The 15,410-nt window shown below is 43.5% G+C and overlaps 1 protein-coding gene across 1 annotated transcript in view; it reads right to left on the bottom strand.

Annotated features, from left to right (window-relative positions):
* Positions 1-4,644: 4,644 nt before the first annotated feature.
* Positions 4,645-15,410, bottom strand: part of LOC119175909 (Pre-mRNA-splicing factor Slu7) — a 47,022-nt gene continuing 36,256 nt past the window's right edge. The window contains exons 14-15 of the mRNA XM_075877048.1: positions 11,575-11,730; positions 4,645-6,100 (exon numbers count right to left, since the gene is read on the bottom strand). Of these exons, the coding sequence (XP_075733163.1) occupies positions 5,939-6,100; positions 11,575-11,730 (318 nt within the window). The 3' untranslated portion in view covers positions 4,645-5,938. The remainder of the gene's footprint in view (positions 6,101-11,574; positions 11,731-15,410) is intronic.

Below are 15,410 nucleotides of genomic sequence, written 5' to 3'. Positions count from 1 at the left end.
ATAGACTCGTTTGGAGGAAGTAAAAAGTCTATCCTATTTTGTGTTTAAGGAACAGTGGCAACTGCAATTGCTGATGTTACTTATTCTAAATGAAATGATTAAATAAGGAACATTTTCTGACCCGACATACAGTTACTATAATTAATTTAGATGCATTGAAAAGGTGTAGCTCTTCCAGATTTGTTAGTAGTGATCTTATAGGATCCGAGTAAAATGTGCTCACAATTCTTACTTCCGCGCGCGAAAACTGATCGGTGTGCATGGTTCCATCTCGGGTAAGGCAACACCAAAAATTTGCAAGGGCTGCTCGGTATCTAAAAGCAAGGTCGGTAATTACCTGGTGGGCACACGCCAGACGGATATTAAAAGATAATTTCGAGGGTGACACAGAGATGCACGCGCTCAATCATAACTACCGCAAGCGCGCCGCGCTAGCGAAAACTTCAATAATTCATTTTTAAATACAATGACAGCTATCAACACGAAACAAAAAAAAAAAAAAAACTTTTTCGTGTGCGCCACACTTGCGACTGAAGCCGGCACCGTCGATGCCAAGCAATCCAGACGGCCGGTCGTAGTCCGACAAGCGCGACGACAGAGCAATAGTGGAACGTGTAGCTCTGTGTAACTTTTAGCTTGTACGTATACTTCTTTACGTTAACGTGTTGCCGGATACCAGTTTGCGTTTACCGTCCTACCGGAAAGGGCCTCTTCCAACGTTTTGAGCTCATCATACGCTAACATGTATGCCTTTACGTTTTCGCAAACCATAAATGGATGCTAACTGCATTTAAACTGCATTTAACTTGCATAGAAATGAATCACCGTTGCGGCGAAATCACGAGACTTTTTTATCGCAAAAAAGTGAAAAATACAAGGTTGCTGTAACGATAGTGTCGACATCTTGAGACACTTCGTTCAACCACACTACCACAGTCATGAACATGGTGCCTTACGCGTAGGTGAAAATGAATAAAAAGGTTACTCATTTGTAATAACGCCGCTGCGCGGTTTTTGCACCAGACGTACAATGCACAATGTTTCTGCAATAACAATGTTGCGATTATCTGGTTCACGAAAGAATTTGCTCACGCAAATTCTTTTGATATTTGCTCGTCTAAGCTGGGCCACACTACTACTACAGCACATCCAATTCAAACAGTTGGGACATCTATCGTACACTGCCGACCCTACCCCACGTCTCTAGCTGAAAAAAAAAATATAGAAGAAAACGTTGCTGACATGCTTAAACAGGAAGTCATCCGTCCCTCATCTAGCCCTTGGTCGTCTCCTATTGTTTTGGTCCGTAAAAAGGATGGCTCTGTGCGTTTTTGCGTGGACTACCGGGCGCTCAATAAGATCACACGCAAGGACATGTACCCTATGCCACGCATTGACAACGCCCTTGATTCCCTACAAGGCGCGGAATTTTTTTCAAGCATCGACTTGCGTTCTGGGTACTGGTAGATTCCCATGATGGAGACGATAAGGAGAAAACAGCGTTCGCAACCCCCGATGGGCTATACGAATTCAACGTGATGCCTTTCGGGCTCTGCAACGCACCCGCGACTTTTGAACGCATGATAGACACCGTGCTGCGTGGCCTGAAATGGAAAAGTTGCTTTTGCTACCTGGACATTATTATCTTTTCGTCAACATTTCCTGAGCACCCAGAACGATTGGATCAAGTTCTGACGTGCCTTGCTGGCGCCGGGCTCCAAATAAACACTAAGAAATGCTCTTTCGCTAGCAAATCTATCAAGGTCTTAGGACACATTGTTAGCAAAGATGGCATTCGGCCCGACACTGACAAGATTTCTGCAGTCCTTCACTTTCCGCGTCCCGAAAGACCAAAGGAGCTTCGCAGTTTCATTGGCCTCGCCTCCTATTTTCGCCGGTTTATCCAGAACTTCGCCTCTATTGCTGCTCCATTACACCAGCTACTTGCTTCCAACGTCCCCTTTCTGTGGTCTCAAGAATGTCAAACGGCATTCGACCTGTTGAAGCGGGCCCTCACATCTGAACCTCTGCTCTGCCACTTTGACAAAGCCGCACCAACTATCCTCCATACCGATGCTAGCGGCCTTGGTATAGGAGCAGTGCTTCTACAACGCGACAAGTCTTCCCTAGAGAAAGTTGTTGCATATGCCAGTCACGTACTTACCCCTGCCGAAAAGCACTACACAATAACTGAGTAAGTGTGTTTGGCTGTGGTTTGGTCGGTGCAGAAGTTCCGTCCCTATCTCCACGGCTGTCACTTCACAATCGTTACGGACCACCACGCCTTATGCTGGATTTCTACACAGAAGAACTTGTCTGCACGCTTGGGTCGGTGGATACTACGCTTGCAGGAGTACTACTTTGACATAACTTACAAGTCTGGTAGAAAACATCAAGATGCCGACACTTCATCTCGTTGCCCGCTTCTTTCTCCCCATATTAGCGTTGGTGAGAACTCGACTGCCACATCTACCGCAGTTCATATGCTTGCATTAATAGGGCAACCCTTTTCGGATGAGCAGCCAACATTTATTTCCCGCCAGCAGTCCAATTCATACGGAAGGCACATTATAGACCACCTTTCGGGAGCTTCTCATCTACCTAACGCGTGACTTCGTCGTCAACTCCTGCACTTTAGGCTGGGCAATGGGGTTCTCTACCGCCACATTTACTATCCTGATGATCAACGCTGGCTTCCTGTGCTGCCACGCTCCCTTCGACTTCAGGTGCTCGAAGCCTGCTACGATGACTTGACTGCTGGCCATCTTGGTTTTCAAAAAACTCTTGACCGCATTCGATGTCGTTATTACTGGCCTGGCCTTTTTTCTAGCGTGGCACGGTACGTCGGTTCCTGCTCCCCATACCAGCGTCATAAACTCCCAACGTCTGCACCTGCTGGACCTCTACAGCTAATTTCCTGCCCTTCAATGCCATTCGAAGTTGTAGGTGTCGACCTTTACAGGCCTCTCCCCGTCACATCTGCTGGCAAACGATGGATAGTGACCGCCCTGAACCACCTGACAAGCTACACTGAGACGTCCTCTGTTATTACAGGCTCAGCTGTGGAACTTGCTGACTTCATTCTTCACACCATATTCCTGTGCCATGGGGCTCCCCGTGTACTGCTTAGTGACCGTGGCAAAGTGTTCCTGTCACAAGTGGTAAATGAAGTACTGCACGGTTCTGGAACTACTCACAAGACTTTCAAGCTACTAACCTCAGACAAATGGTCTCACAGAAAGATTTCATTGAACCCTTGCTGACATGATAGCTGTTTACGTTGAACCCGACCACAAAAACTGGGATACTCTTCTACCATTCCTGACGTTCGCCTACAACACCGCCGTTCAGCGAACAACTTGCTACTCACTGTTTTAGTTCGTGTACGGACGTACCCCTACTATCTTTCTCGACATCTCCTTCTTTAACAGCCATGGCAATTCATGTCAGTCTTCTAGCGAAGAATAAATTTCCCGCCTGGCCCAGTCTCACCATCACACTGTCTCGCCATCATACCGCTCGTGCTGTCTCGCATCAATACTGAAGCGAGACAGCACGAGCGGAAGATCATCTATGACGCATCCCATCGCGTTGTGTCTTACCGACCTGGTGACGAGGTGCTGCTTTTGACACCTATTCGCACTCCTGGCCCCTATGAAAAACTTCAACCGTGATATCGGGCCAGACATAGTTTTAGAACAGACTTCGCTGGTCAATTATGGGTCATCACAGCACTGGCGAAATGCAGCAGAAATCGTGTCCATATAATTGCTATTACAATAAAATGAAGTAAAAAGAGCATGATAGTCTGTGTCTCCTCTGTCACTCCCTGCAGAAAGCGAACTTATGCAGCAAATCACTTTTTTTTGCTATAATATCTGCTACGACAGGAATCGGCACGGGCATCCAAACGTCAAACTTACTACCTACACTTTTTTCCTACCCAAGCCACACAAGCACTCTCCCCTTCTTCCCATGATGCAACAAAGTTTCGCACCGCCCAAGATAAAATTCTGCCGATCTGCTACCAAGCGCTCTTGATGATTCCCACTGAACCTGTTGAAAAAATATCCACAGAGTATCGCTGCCAAATAACCATTCATCGTACCCAGTATGTCCGGTACACTGTTAACACTGTCAGGCCCTCTTATACAAGGAATTACTGTAATTAAAGCACACATGCTAGTATAGCATGCACCAATAAAACATAGATATCCGCTACTTAAAACGTCTTGCGGTCGATTCCATGTTCAGGCAACACCACCTAAATTCATGGCTCAGGCCTTTGTAGAGCCCAATCTGCGGTCGGGCCCAGTCAGGCATGTGAAATTTTGTTCAAGCCGAGCCCGGGCTTCGCCTTCGACTGAGCTGGGTTCATGCAGGTAAACTTGAACGGGTGCCGGACTCTGGCTGAGAATCACGGACCGTGCAAGGCCCCGCTTGTAAGAGACACCTCTAATAACAGACAAAACTGCAGCTCAATACATCTCTTATGAAGGGGTTCAACTGTACTGAAATTACTTTTTGTATTAACGTATTGTTGAAACATTCTTCCGGCACTTGGTATGCGAAAAAGAAGTTTTGCAATCACATTTTGCTTTAAAAAGTTCAAATATCAATTTAACAAAGCTTCAATAAAACCAATTAATTTTACAATTTTATTGACTTCATTATATCAAGGGTTCACTCTATTTACTTGTTTCACTTGGGCTTCAATGCATGCAAGCTGATTTCATTTGGGCAGTGTATTTTAACACATATATATAATGAATCTTTGTACCATGCTTATTTGGTACACAAACAGTAATGCAAAGCTGAATGAAGTGAGCGTTGTTGTTATTTAAACTTCTCTGAGCACAACTATGTACATAAACATAAAAAGATACAAAGTAAATATCAAATACAGGAAGCAATATTTCAGAACTTATGTTTAATTTGCTTTAGTTTTGTCATGATGATTGCATCTTTGTTGCTTAGCAAATAAAAAAAATGCCTTTTTTGATTGTAAAAAAAAAACATCTTAACAGCACGTATATATAGTACAGCATCTCATGTTCTGCTAAAATTTAGACAGCATTTTGCCTTAGGCAATTGATGGTCACCCTGTACTGTAAGAAATACATGTTTACACAGCAAAACGACTAATACCCTTGTCACACATGGCAACTTAAGTGCATTTTGAGAGAGTACACTTCGATGCGAGTTTAGTGTCACTTGAGAAAGTTTAGTGCCACTCGCGGCAAAATACACTTGCCGGCAAGTGTGTTCCCCAACCTCACTTCGCAGCAATGAAGTGTGTAGCCTTGGTACCAGTGACTTGCGCAGAATTACGATGTTGCCTAAAGCGAAGCTCACACTGTTTTCAAACCATTGTTTTGGTTATAAGAGATACTGCTGTGTATTAAAACAAGTCATAAAACAACAAAAAAAACTCGCTACTCTTGCCCTCGGGTAGTTTGCGGCCACGTCCACAAGGGGGATGCGGCAGCACATGCTGTGCAATGGCTGCATCCGTCTCGTTGTTTACTTCCTTGCACGTCTGTAGATGAGTCATTCTCTAGTCATTTGCAATTGCATGTGCCACTGGTGCTACTTTCACGAAGGCAACGTGGTCCGATGATGAGACATGGGCACAAAAATAGCAAATATATGTTCCCCTATAAATCCGCTAATCGCCACTGCCATCATATCCAAAGTACTTTGTTCTATCGTGTAGCAGCGGAACGCCAAAATGACACTTTGTGAGAGTAAGTACACTCGCTCAAAGTGTACTTAAGTTGTCACATGTGACAGGGGTATAACATTTTTGCTTTTCCAATTTACCATTAACTTGCACTCTACAAGACTAATACCACACATTAACAAATACAACATTTCCTCACAGAGTACAATAGATGTAATATGTACAGTTATAAATGACACGAAAGCCAGAAAACGATCACAACATAAATGATGCCATTGGGTCGTCATCTCTTTTGCGTTTCATGTAGTAGGCCTCCATTTCTTCTTCTGTTGGTGCTTTCACGTCGTACATGCTGTTATACTTGCGTTTTCGCTCGTCAGTCTCTTGAGTCCTGTCTTTGTCAATTTGTTCCATAGCCTGAGAAAAACAATCAAGCACAGAGCAATATTGATAAACTATCTTTCTTCCTTTCTCTCTCCCTTTTTCTTAGTATACAACAACCGCTTCCTGCACAAATAAGTAGTTTCAAGTCAAATAATGGAAGTATTCAATTTCTAGGCACAAACATGATAAAAAGTACACATAATGTTGAAAATGAAATTTATTTCTACAAAGCTTGGAATATTACCCATATTTATGCAAGAATGCGATAACATACATGCCCCATCTAGACCATTATAGCAAACAATAGCGTTTACAATTGTTACATAGGCAGCAGTACCCTACAACCTTTTGTATGTACAGTGGCGAAAATATTAAAGACCATGAGAACATTTGGCTAGCAGCATGGCGGTGCCTTCCGACAGCAGTTTGTGAAGCTCAAGGATGCACATTGCATACATGCGTTCTTTTTTTACCTGAGAGCCTGCTTGTTCGCTTGCTTCAAGTGCGTTAGGCCTAGCGGGCGAAAGCGGCTCTAACAGCACCCACGTTCGACAGACGTTTCAGCGTGACATCGTACAGAACCTGATGATTTGTTGAAGATTGAAAAGGATGCGGAAGATAAACTATGGAACCTTGCATCAACACCAGCTACCAAGCGAAAATCAGATCTGCTTGCTTATGCAAACGACACTGCCACAAACGCTGATGCGGCTGGCTTGGATGCGACAGATACGTGCTTCGCTTTGGCGAGCCTTGACGCTCTAAACACTCTGCAGTTAAACGTAAAGTGCAAAGGGTGCGGCGGCGATGTTTCAGTGCACCTACGCAAGCTCGAATACGGCCTTGCCATAAAGATTGTTTCGTCATGCAAGATCTGTGGTGATAACACGCCAGTGTACAGTTCGTCACTCGTGAACACCGGGTGATCGTGCAGCCCGTTCGTCGTGAACATTCTTGCCACGCTCACTACGAAAAGCAGTGGCAATCAGTAAACTATGTTGAATGACGTTCTCGCAACAATGAATGCGTCTTCCAACGGCATGCATACCGAGACATGGCCAGCACACCTAAAGTCAAAGCTGACGGCCACCACAACTGCTGATAAACGCACCAGAAAGCACGCTTGTTGTTTGCAATCTTTACGCCGAACTGAAGCTCGACGACTGAGGAAACATTCCCTATGATGGTTCATGGATGGCGCGTGAACGCTCCTCCCATATCTGTAATGGCGCTGTTATCGATTTTTTTTTTTCGGGTTTAGTCCTTGACCCCCAGCAAAAAAAAAATGCATGCCAGAAAAAGACCCCCGCCGATCGACCGCATCGGCTCGCAAGTGTGCCTCAGCAGAAAACATGCCGCGGGCATTGAAAAAACTACATCAAAGTGACTCAAAGCAGAAGGACGACATGCCTGTGCCTACTGAGAACGCCAAATCTGCAAATTTTTGTAAATAGATGACTATTTAATGCTACTGTTTGTCCAAAATGAACTTCTTGTGTTCTTGCATGATTTCTCCAAATTCAAATTTTTCTGCATTTGCAAACTTGCCTAAAGGATATCTCTGCCTTCAGATCAGCTAGAACTGCCATTTTTATTGTGACATGTAGCTCATACCTTTAATGTACACAATGATAGGTGTGAATTTTCGAATCACATCATTAAAAATTTTAATATCACCATAAATTAGAGCATAAAGTGGATGTGTCTGCAACACTAAAATTCAAGGTGCTACAAACATACCAGAAAACCACTGGAACAAAAAATAACTCCAATCATTGTGTGGCTAATGTTCATTCGTATTTAGGCATGTGCCAATAGTAGCTCTTCAATACAAATTTTCTGTGTTATCAAACCAGCAAACAATAGGTAACTAATTTTAGAATATCTCAAAAAGCTAATTAGCTTAGAAGAAAAGTAATTGAATTTTTGAAATTAGCACCAAAAACTCAATTACGCTGCTCATTTTCTTTTTAAATAAATGAAAATATCTGGCATTTCCTCTCAAGTACAGTGTCTCCTCATAAGCAGAACTTGGGGTTATCTCTGGCATTATGGTGCTACCAAACTATGGGCGAACGAACGAGCAGGTTGGCAGGCGAAAAAGGATGCGCTTGCACAGTGTACGCTCTTGAGCTTCTCAAGCAGCGGTCAGAAGGCACCGTGATGCATTTTGCCACGCACTTCCGTGGTCTTCAATATTTTGACCTCCACTGTACATACCTGTTCTAAAGCAAAATCAATTTATAAAAAAATATGAATACAACACCAGCCCTATATTTGGAAGCCTTAATTTACAGATCTACTCATAATAGTGACATCATATTTACCGTTAGTGACTCGCATAATGAACACACTCACATAATAAACACACCACCAGCTTCAGTTGACAAAATCTGGATGTTTTTTTCTCCTGCGTAATAAGCGCACCCCCTACATTCCGCTGTGGTCTTGCTTATCAGCCCCTGGCGTCTCCTTGTCCGTTGGATCTCTTTCGTCTTTTTTTATTAAAGATGAACCCCGCTACAATGAACACCACTTTAACAAAATTTCCGCTACAATGAAAAAGTTTCAGTTCCCTGTCAGCAGTTCATAGGAGTAAATACCTAAATATTCTCGCCACAACAAACTTTTTTTTTCTGCCGTTTCGCTTCAGACAAAATTGACGATGCAATTCCAGGCTCAGATATTTAATCCCACGCAATAAACACAATCTCAAACATTTTGATGCATTTTCGGAACATAAGTACACGTTGACGAAGTATAAACCACGCGTTTTAACCACCAGAAACTGCCGCTGTTTCCTAAGTATGGAGGCCGCCGTTGCTCGATAGTGATGGCAATAACACATCACTAGTTTTGCCACTGGCTTGCTTCTGAGCTGCAGACAATCCAAAGCTGAAGCTCAGTCGCTTAGTTTCTGCATGCTGCTGCTGGGTGCAATCGTGGAACAATGGCTTATTCAATGCCAATGCCATGCCAATGCTTTCGGTTCTTTTTGCGTTTAGGCAGTGTGGTCAGTGGTTATAGCGGCTGTTTGCTCGCATTATCAACCAAATAAGCAAGCCGCAACTGGTGGATGATAAGCATAGGCATAAGCCACCGCTCCACAATTCTACACCTTCATTTCGGCGTTGTCAGATACGCTTTGACGGTGGACAGCTGCTGGTGCTGGTGTGCTAGTGAAACTGTTAGGTTCGTTCAAGAAATACGCTGTGGCTATTATTTCTGCATGCTTTTCACCATGGCATTGCTATGCATGAATGAGAATCGCGTGGTGATGCTGCTGGAAAAAAAAAAGGGGAGCAGTCAACACTATTTAAATTTTGGGAATAAAAGTGCCTTTGTTTTGCTACAACGAAATTTCACTTCAAGGAAATTGTCGCGTCGCCCCGTCAGTTTCGTTGTTGTGGGGTTTGACTGTATTATGCCGGCCCCCTTCAGCCACCTCGGCTCGCTCCCTGCCTTCCTTGTCCGCTGCTCCGCGCCATATTCTTCTTCTTTCTATCTGGGCACGGCACATTTCCTGTCTTTTTTTACTATCCGTGCACCACAGTGGGGTTCGCAAACGTTGCGAGTGTAGAGACATCGCAGTTGATAAGCACAAAGCGAGCAAAGGTCACCAAACTGACCGCGTCAACTGAGAGTCGCTTCCTGCAAATACAAAACTTTAAGGCCCAACCACATGCCAATGATTTTCAAGCGACAACAGGGTTTGCTGTCGCCATGGCTGTTGCGAACGGCCATTCGAGGTCATCGCGTCACAGGTTTCTGGAAAATCAGAAAAAAATCGCTTGTCACCCAGAAAAGAGAGTGACGATTTCTGCAACATGGCAGCACCCCCCGATTCTTACTTTGGTTGCCATTTCTGCTTCGTGCTTGTTATCTGCGCGTACTTCAAGGAACGCAAGATATAGGCTACCTTTTCTACAGTAACGTCTCATGTGAACAGAGAGACAGCAGCCGTATTTTGTCGTTCATCTTGTTATCGACGGTTTGTTTTGAATGCTTCGGGGGTAGCTTGGTGCAATGTGAACAATAATGTCGCGGTTATCGTGCAAGGTTGCCACAAAGTTGGCAAAGTGCGTCTCGCATGCTTCTGGCCGCCCCTTGAGATCACAGCAGCCTCCACTGTTGTAGTTAAACGATCGCGAGAAAAGAAAGCTGCGAAATGCTTTTACAGAGTGCATGGGTGGTGCAGGGACAGCTTGCAGAAGATAGCGCCTTCAATCACCAAAGATGAGGGAAGTGCAACAAAGAAGCTGTTTCCAAACAAAACAAACATATGTAAATTACAAAAGGCTAAGTGAGCTATCCCTTTTTTTTGCATTACCACATTATTTGCTTATCTTCGAAAAGTTTTATTAAAATTTGCCCCACATAATTAATAACACCCCCAAATTTGCTCCCATTTTCTGAGAAAAAAAGTGCGTTCATTACGCAAGTAAATACGGTACAAATGCAAAGCATTTAAAGTGAAATTTCATTCTGCTTTTCTCGAAAAAAAATTTCATGAATGACTTCTCCAAAAAATCACTGCTTGTCTACAGTGTACACAATTCTTATCTTAACTACAAGGGAGAATGCCTGTCATAGCATTCCTTCAAAACACAGTGAATTTCTAACAGCCAGCATCGTTCTTAGTTCCCACTGAACTGTGTCACTACTTTGTTCAAACATAGCATATCTCAAATTTTTAAAGGAGCCTTGTGACACGAATTAAGCGTGCTTTTATCGCTTCTTCTTGAACTGCGGAATGCACTCATATCAGTGCGCGAGGGGCAATGCCAAAAGCAAAGCTGTTATAACTTTATTTCTATAGATAAACTGCACTGTTTTCAGACTAGAGTGACACACAGCGGCAATTTTCGTGATCAGAAGTGACACTTTACCATGTGGGAGTGACAACATGGGCGGTGCATTTTGATTGGTTCAATGCGACAAATTGCGCGCAATATTGGTACAGTCTTAGATTGGCCACACTGCTGTGCACTAAAAATTATAAAAGCACCTCTTATACTTCCTTAGATACAAAAGAATATGTCTTGTGAAAACAATTGCAAAACAATGCTAGGAGCGCTGCACAACAGCCACCACGAGACGAGTCGTTTGGTAGGTGTCCGTGAGAGGGGTACAGTGACTGAAAGCGCCAGTGGGAGAGTAAAATGAGAAAGGAAACGTTTTTCTTCATCGTATGCTGAGATTTTGAAGTTTGAGGGCTTATAACTTTCATTACCGTGTACCAATTTAGATAACTCTTCTTGCGTTTGTCTTTGTGTTCGACACTGTATTAACTCCAGTGGTGTATAATGCAGACAAAAAAGCATCGCAGGGCCCCTTTAAGGTTGTCAAATGCACAATAATTAACAGTGAATTTGATTGTACTTTAAATCTCCCCTACTGCAATGCATACAGTATTGCTCAATTTGCTTAGCAAAACTAAAAACATTCGTGTACACTTATACAAAACAGATAAACTTTCATGATTAACACAATGACACCAGTCTTACCTTCTTAATTTTCTCTTTCCTTTCTCTCTCGGCCTTAGTATCAGAGTCCTCACTATCTGAGCTGCTGCTGCTTCTTTTCACTCGTTTTTGTTTTTTGGCTTTTTTGGATTTCTTCTTCTTTTTCTTTCTCTTCACCTTTTCTGGAGACTTCATGACCTATAGATTATGAAAAAAGACAGCATGCACAATCACTTACTCTTTTTCGTATGGGCAAAAGGTGGCACATGAATTTAGCGTCACTAAAAAAAAAAAAAGATATTTGCATGCAGCTGTACAGTTACTGTTTAGAATAGCATATAGGGCTGCAGAAGGTTCTTCATGTCATTGTGCTTTCATGTCCTAAGCAAACATCAGTATAGCCGACAGTCAATACAGTGGAACCCTGTTGTTACGCTCCTCACTGCTGCGTTTTCTCGGCTGTTACGTTGTCTTTCATAGGTCCCAGCATTACTCTCATAAAATCCCATGTATTGCGAACCCTGCTATTACATCGCAACTGTGAGAACGTTCCTGCATGATGCGTCACAACCTAGTCCGCCGAACCCACCCGGGCACCGCCAATTTGATTTGACGTTTGAGTCTTGGTCTGGCTTCGCTACGGAACAAGCTGCAAGAAGCCGCAGGCCAGTTGGAGAGGCCGTCCCTAGATGGCCATTTCTGAAAAGTGCTATCACCATCATCACTGTGCTTACAACAAAAGTTTCACCATGGAATGCTGGAAGTGCATCACAGTCCCACCGTCGCACGTTGCTACTCATCTTCAGCCGCTGTTGTGTGCGCCAAGCCTGTTACCGTTGAACATGTCAACACAATCTTTGTCAAGCCTTAAGAGCTTTGCATAAGTGTAAAGCACCTTCCCTTGAGAAAAAGTTGGACGTCCTTAAGGCAATAGACAAACAGCCAGTGCAAAAAAAGGGTTGACATTGCCAAAGACCTTAGACTGCCACCGCCAACGCTCAATAGCGTCATCTCGAGATGTGCCAAAATTGAAGAAAATGCCGCTCTTTTCGACCCGAAAGCCAAGGAAGCTCATGGCGTTAAGCACAGGAACCTGAACAAGGCTTTTTTCACTTGGTTCAAGCAAGCTCGCACTGCCAGCATCAAATTCGACGACAGCATTTCATGCGAGAAGGCGATGGAAATAGCCGACAGACTGGGCATCACTGATTTTGTGGAGTCAAATAGCTGGATTGACCGTTTCCGCAAGAGGCGGGGCATCACTTACAAAACGGTGAGTGGAGAAGCGGCAAGTGTGAACGTGGCAACAGCCGATGATTGGAAGTTCACATTAGCCTCGTGACATATACAACGCTGACTAAACAAAGCCCTTCTTTCATATGCAGCCATTGAAATTGTTAAGCCCCAAGGGCAAAGCCTGTCACAGAGGCAAGTGCAGCAAAGATCGGCTGACGGTGATCCTTTGACGGTGCTCCTTGGACGGCTCAAACAAACTAAAGTCGTAGGTGACCGGCAAGTTTAAAAACACACGGTGCTTGAAATTGAAAAACACTTGCCTGATGCCATGCCATTACAGAAGTAACAGTTGTACATGGATGACGTGCGCTTTGTTTGAAGAGTTTCTTCGATATCTCAATAATAAGATGGGTTCACAGAGCAGGAGGGTTCTCCTTTTCCTGGACAATTGTGCTGCCCACCTGATAGATCTGCAGTTTCTACGAAACGTGAAACTTGTTTTTGTTTTTTGTTTTCCCACCAAATACGACAAGCCAGTTGTAGCCGTTGGATGCTGGGGTCATAAAATGCGTGAAGCACTCGTACCAAAAAAAAAAAAGCATCGTCGAGCGCTGTCTCGCGCGCAGTGATCGTGTACAGCAGCCTACGACGATTTCCGCACTCGACGCCATGCATTACATCGCATCAATGTGGAGTACTGCGTCACACCAACTGTAGAGCACTGCTTTGCGCGATGTGGGTTCCGTATGGACAGCGAAGGGAGCCTGCCATCGAAGCTTAACAATCGGAAGCAGCCTCGTGTGAGGAAAAGCTCAATGAGGCAATGAATGCGCTGGGCGCCACAGGTACGGCGTGCAACGACTACGTCGCTGTGGATGCTGTCGTCGTGATGTCAGAGTGCCAGACAATCGCAGATATCATTGCGCAACTGAAGACGGGGACATCGATAATGACGGTGAGCACGAGCAACGCGATTCTGAAGAGTTGGCAGAGGAGTCGGCCGATCTCAACTTTACAGAAGCCGTCGCGGCACTGGACTACCTTCACAGGTACGTCGCACACCAAAGCGACGCTGAAAGCAATGTGGCCTTCCAGATTATTGAGAAACGCGTGGTGGTTACCAGCGAGCGAAAGATGCAGCAGCCAACTATCTTTGAATATTTTAAGTCTCAGGCTCCTTGCCGAAATAAATTGTTTGTAGTCAAAGGGCCTGTGCTTTCATTCATTTTCAGAGCTTTCTTCACTCTTGCGTTTTCTTGGCTGTTTCGTTTTTCCTACTCGGACCGCTGAAAAACATCTGAACGGGGTTCCAGTGTACACAAATCTTGAGCAACCTGGCACAGATTTCACACCGATTAAAAGAAAAACAAAAAATAAAATAATAAACATGGCACACTAACCAACAACAAACGTAGTGCGTGAAGTTTTTTTTTTTTTTTTTTGAAGATAAGTTTTGTGGTGATACAGTAATACCTTGTGTCCCTTAGCCATAGTGTCATCTTTAGGAAAACAGCAGCTTAGCCATGAATTAGAAACAGATCACGAAACTTTCAGTTCGATTAGAAACATAAATACCTGACATCCAAAGCCTCCACCAGAAGGCAGAATGACCACCTTACGGCACACAAATGTTTAGTACGACTGTGGCATAATGAGTGTGTACCCAAGAAAATGTACCACACACAAATGCTGACACGCTGATATTATGCCCCATTACAGAGTTTTGGGGAACTACAGATATATGTCCTGCGACTATAAAATATAATGTGTAAATGAAACCCATTTAACCTACACCTCCAGTGGACAAGCTCAGCATGAACATACAGCTAGAATGGGCACACTACTGTAGACTATACGATTATCTGTCGCAAGAAAAAAAAAGGGGGGGGGGGGTTTCTTGCCACGATAGCCAGAATGCTAGACTACAATATTATAAAGAAATATATGTTTACAATGAACAGGCTTAGCGACTAGTAGACTTCACCTCCTTTTAAAAGAAATGCTGATAAAGATCATCCTCGTTGTCTGCTACTGCTAAAATACCTTCATCAAAACTAACTGCAAGCCTGAAGAGAAGCCAATTTTCTGCTATATTTCACTCATTTTTTACATTTATGTCCTTCAAGAAACATTAATTGTCTTTCAAATGCGTATATCATGCTTATTGAATGAGCGGATTCCAAAGAGAAATTAATAATTCTGGATTTGTGAAGTGTTAAACACAACAACCACCTCTAAATTACTTTTACATTTGAAAAAGATGCTTGTTTATCAAAAAATGTTATACATTAGCAAAAAATGCAAGAAATTGTTCACCTGAACCAAATTTTTGCATCTTTTTACCATTATCGTGTCTATTTACAGTAATAATTGATGATGATAGATGTTACAGACTAGGCAAGCATATGTTCAAGCAGCAAAAAATGATAAGCTTATGCCCCCCCCCTCCCCTTGCCTTTTTTTTTATGTTAAACAAAGTCAGATGTTTCTTTTCAGGCATTTCACCTAGAAGTTCCGGCTATTGAAACTTTTAGGCAGTTCGTGTGGAGCTCAGACTGTCTATCGACAGTTACACTAAATCGAAAATTCCAAAACACATTTTTAATACCCCCTTATTATTCTTTCTCTCATTCTCGTTTTGT

Source organism: Rhipicephalus microplus, chromosome X (genome assembly GCF_043290135.1).
Source record: "Rhipicephalus microplus isolate Deutch F79 chromosome X, USDA_Rmic, whole genome shotgun sequence".
Lineage (NCBI taxonomy): Eukaryota > Metazoa > Arthropoda > Arachnida > Ixodida > Ixodidae > Rhipicephalus > Rhipicephalus microplus.
The sequence above is the reverse complement of the archived record's forward strand: the minus strand, read 5'-3'. Positions and strand labels throughout refer to the sequence as shown.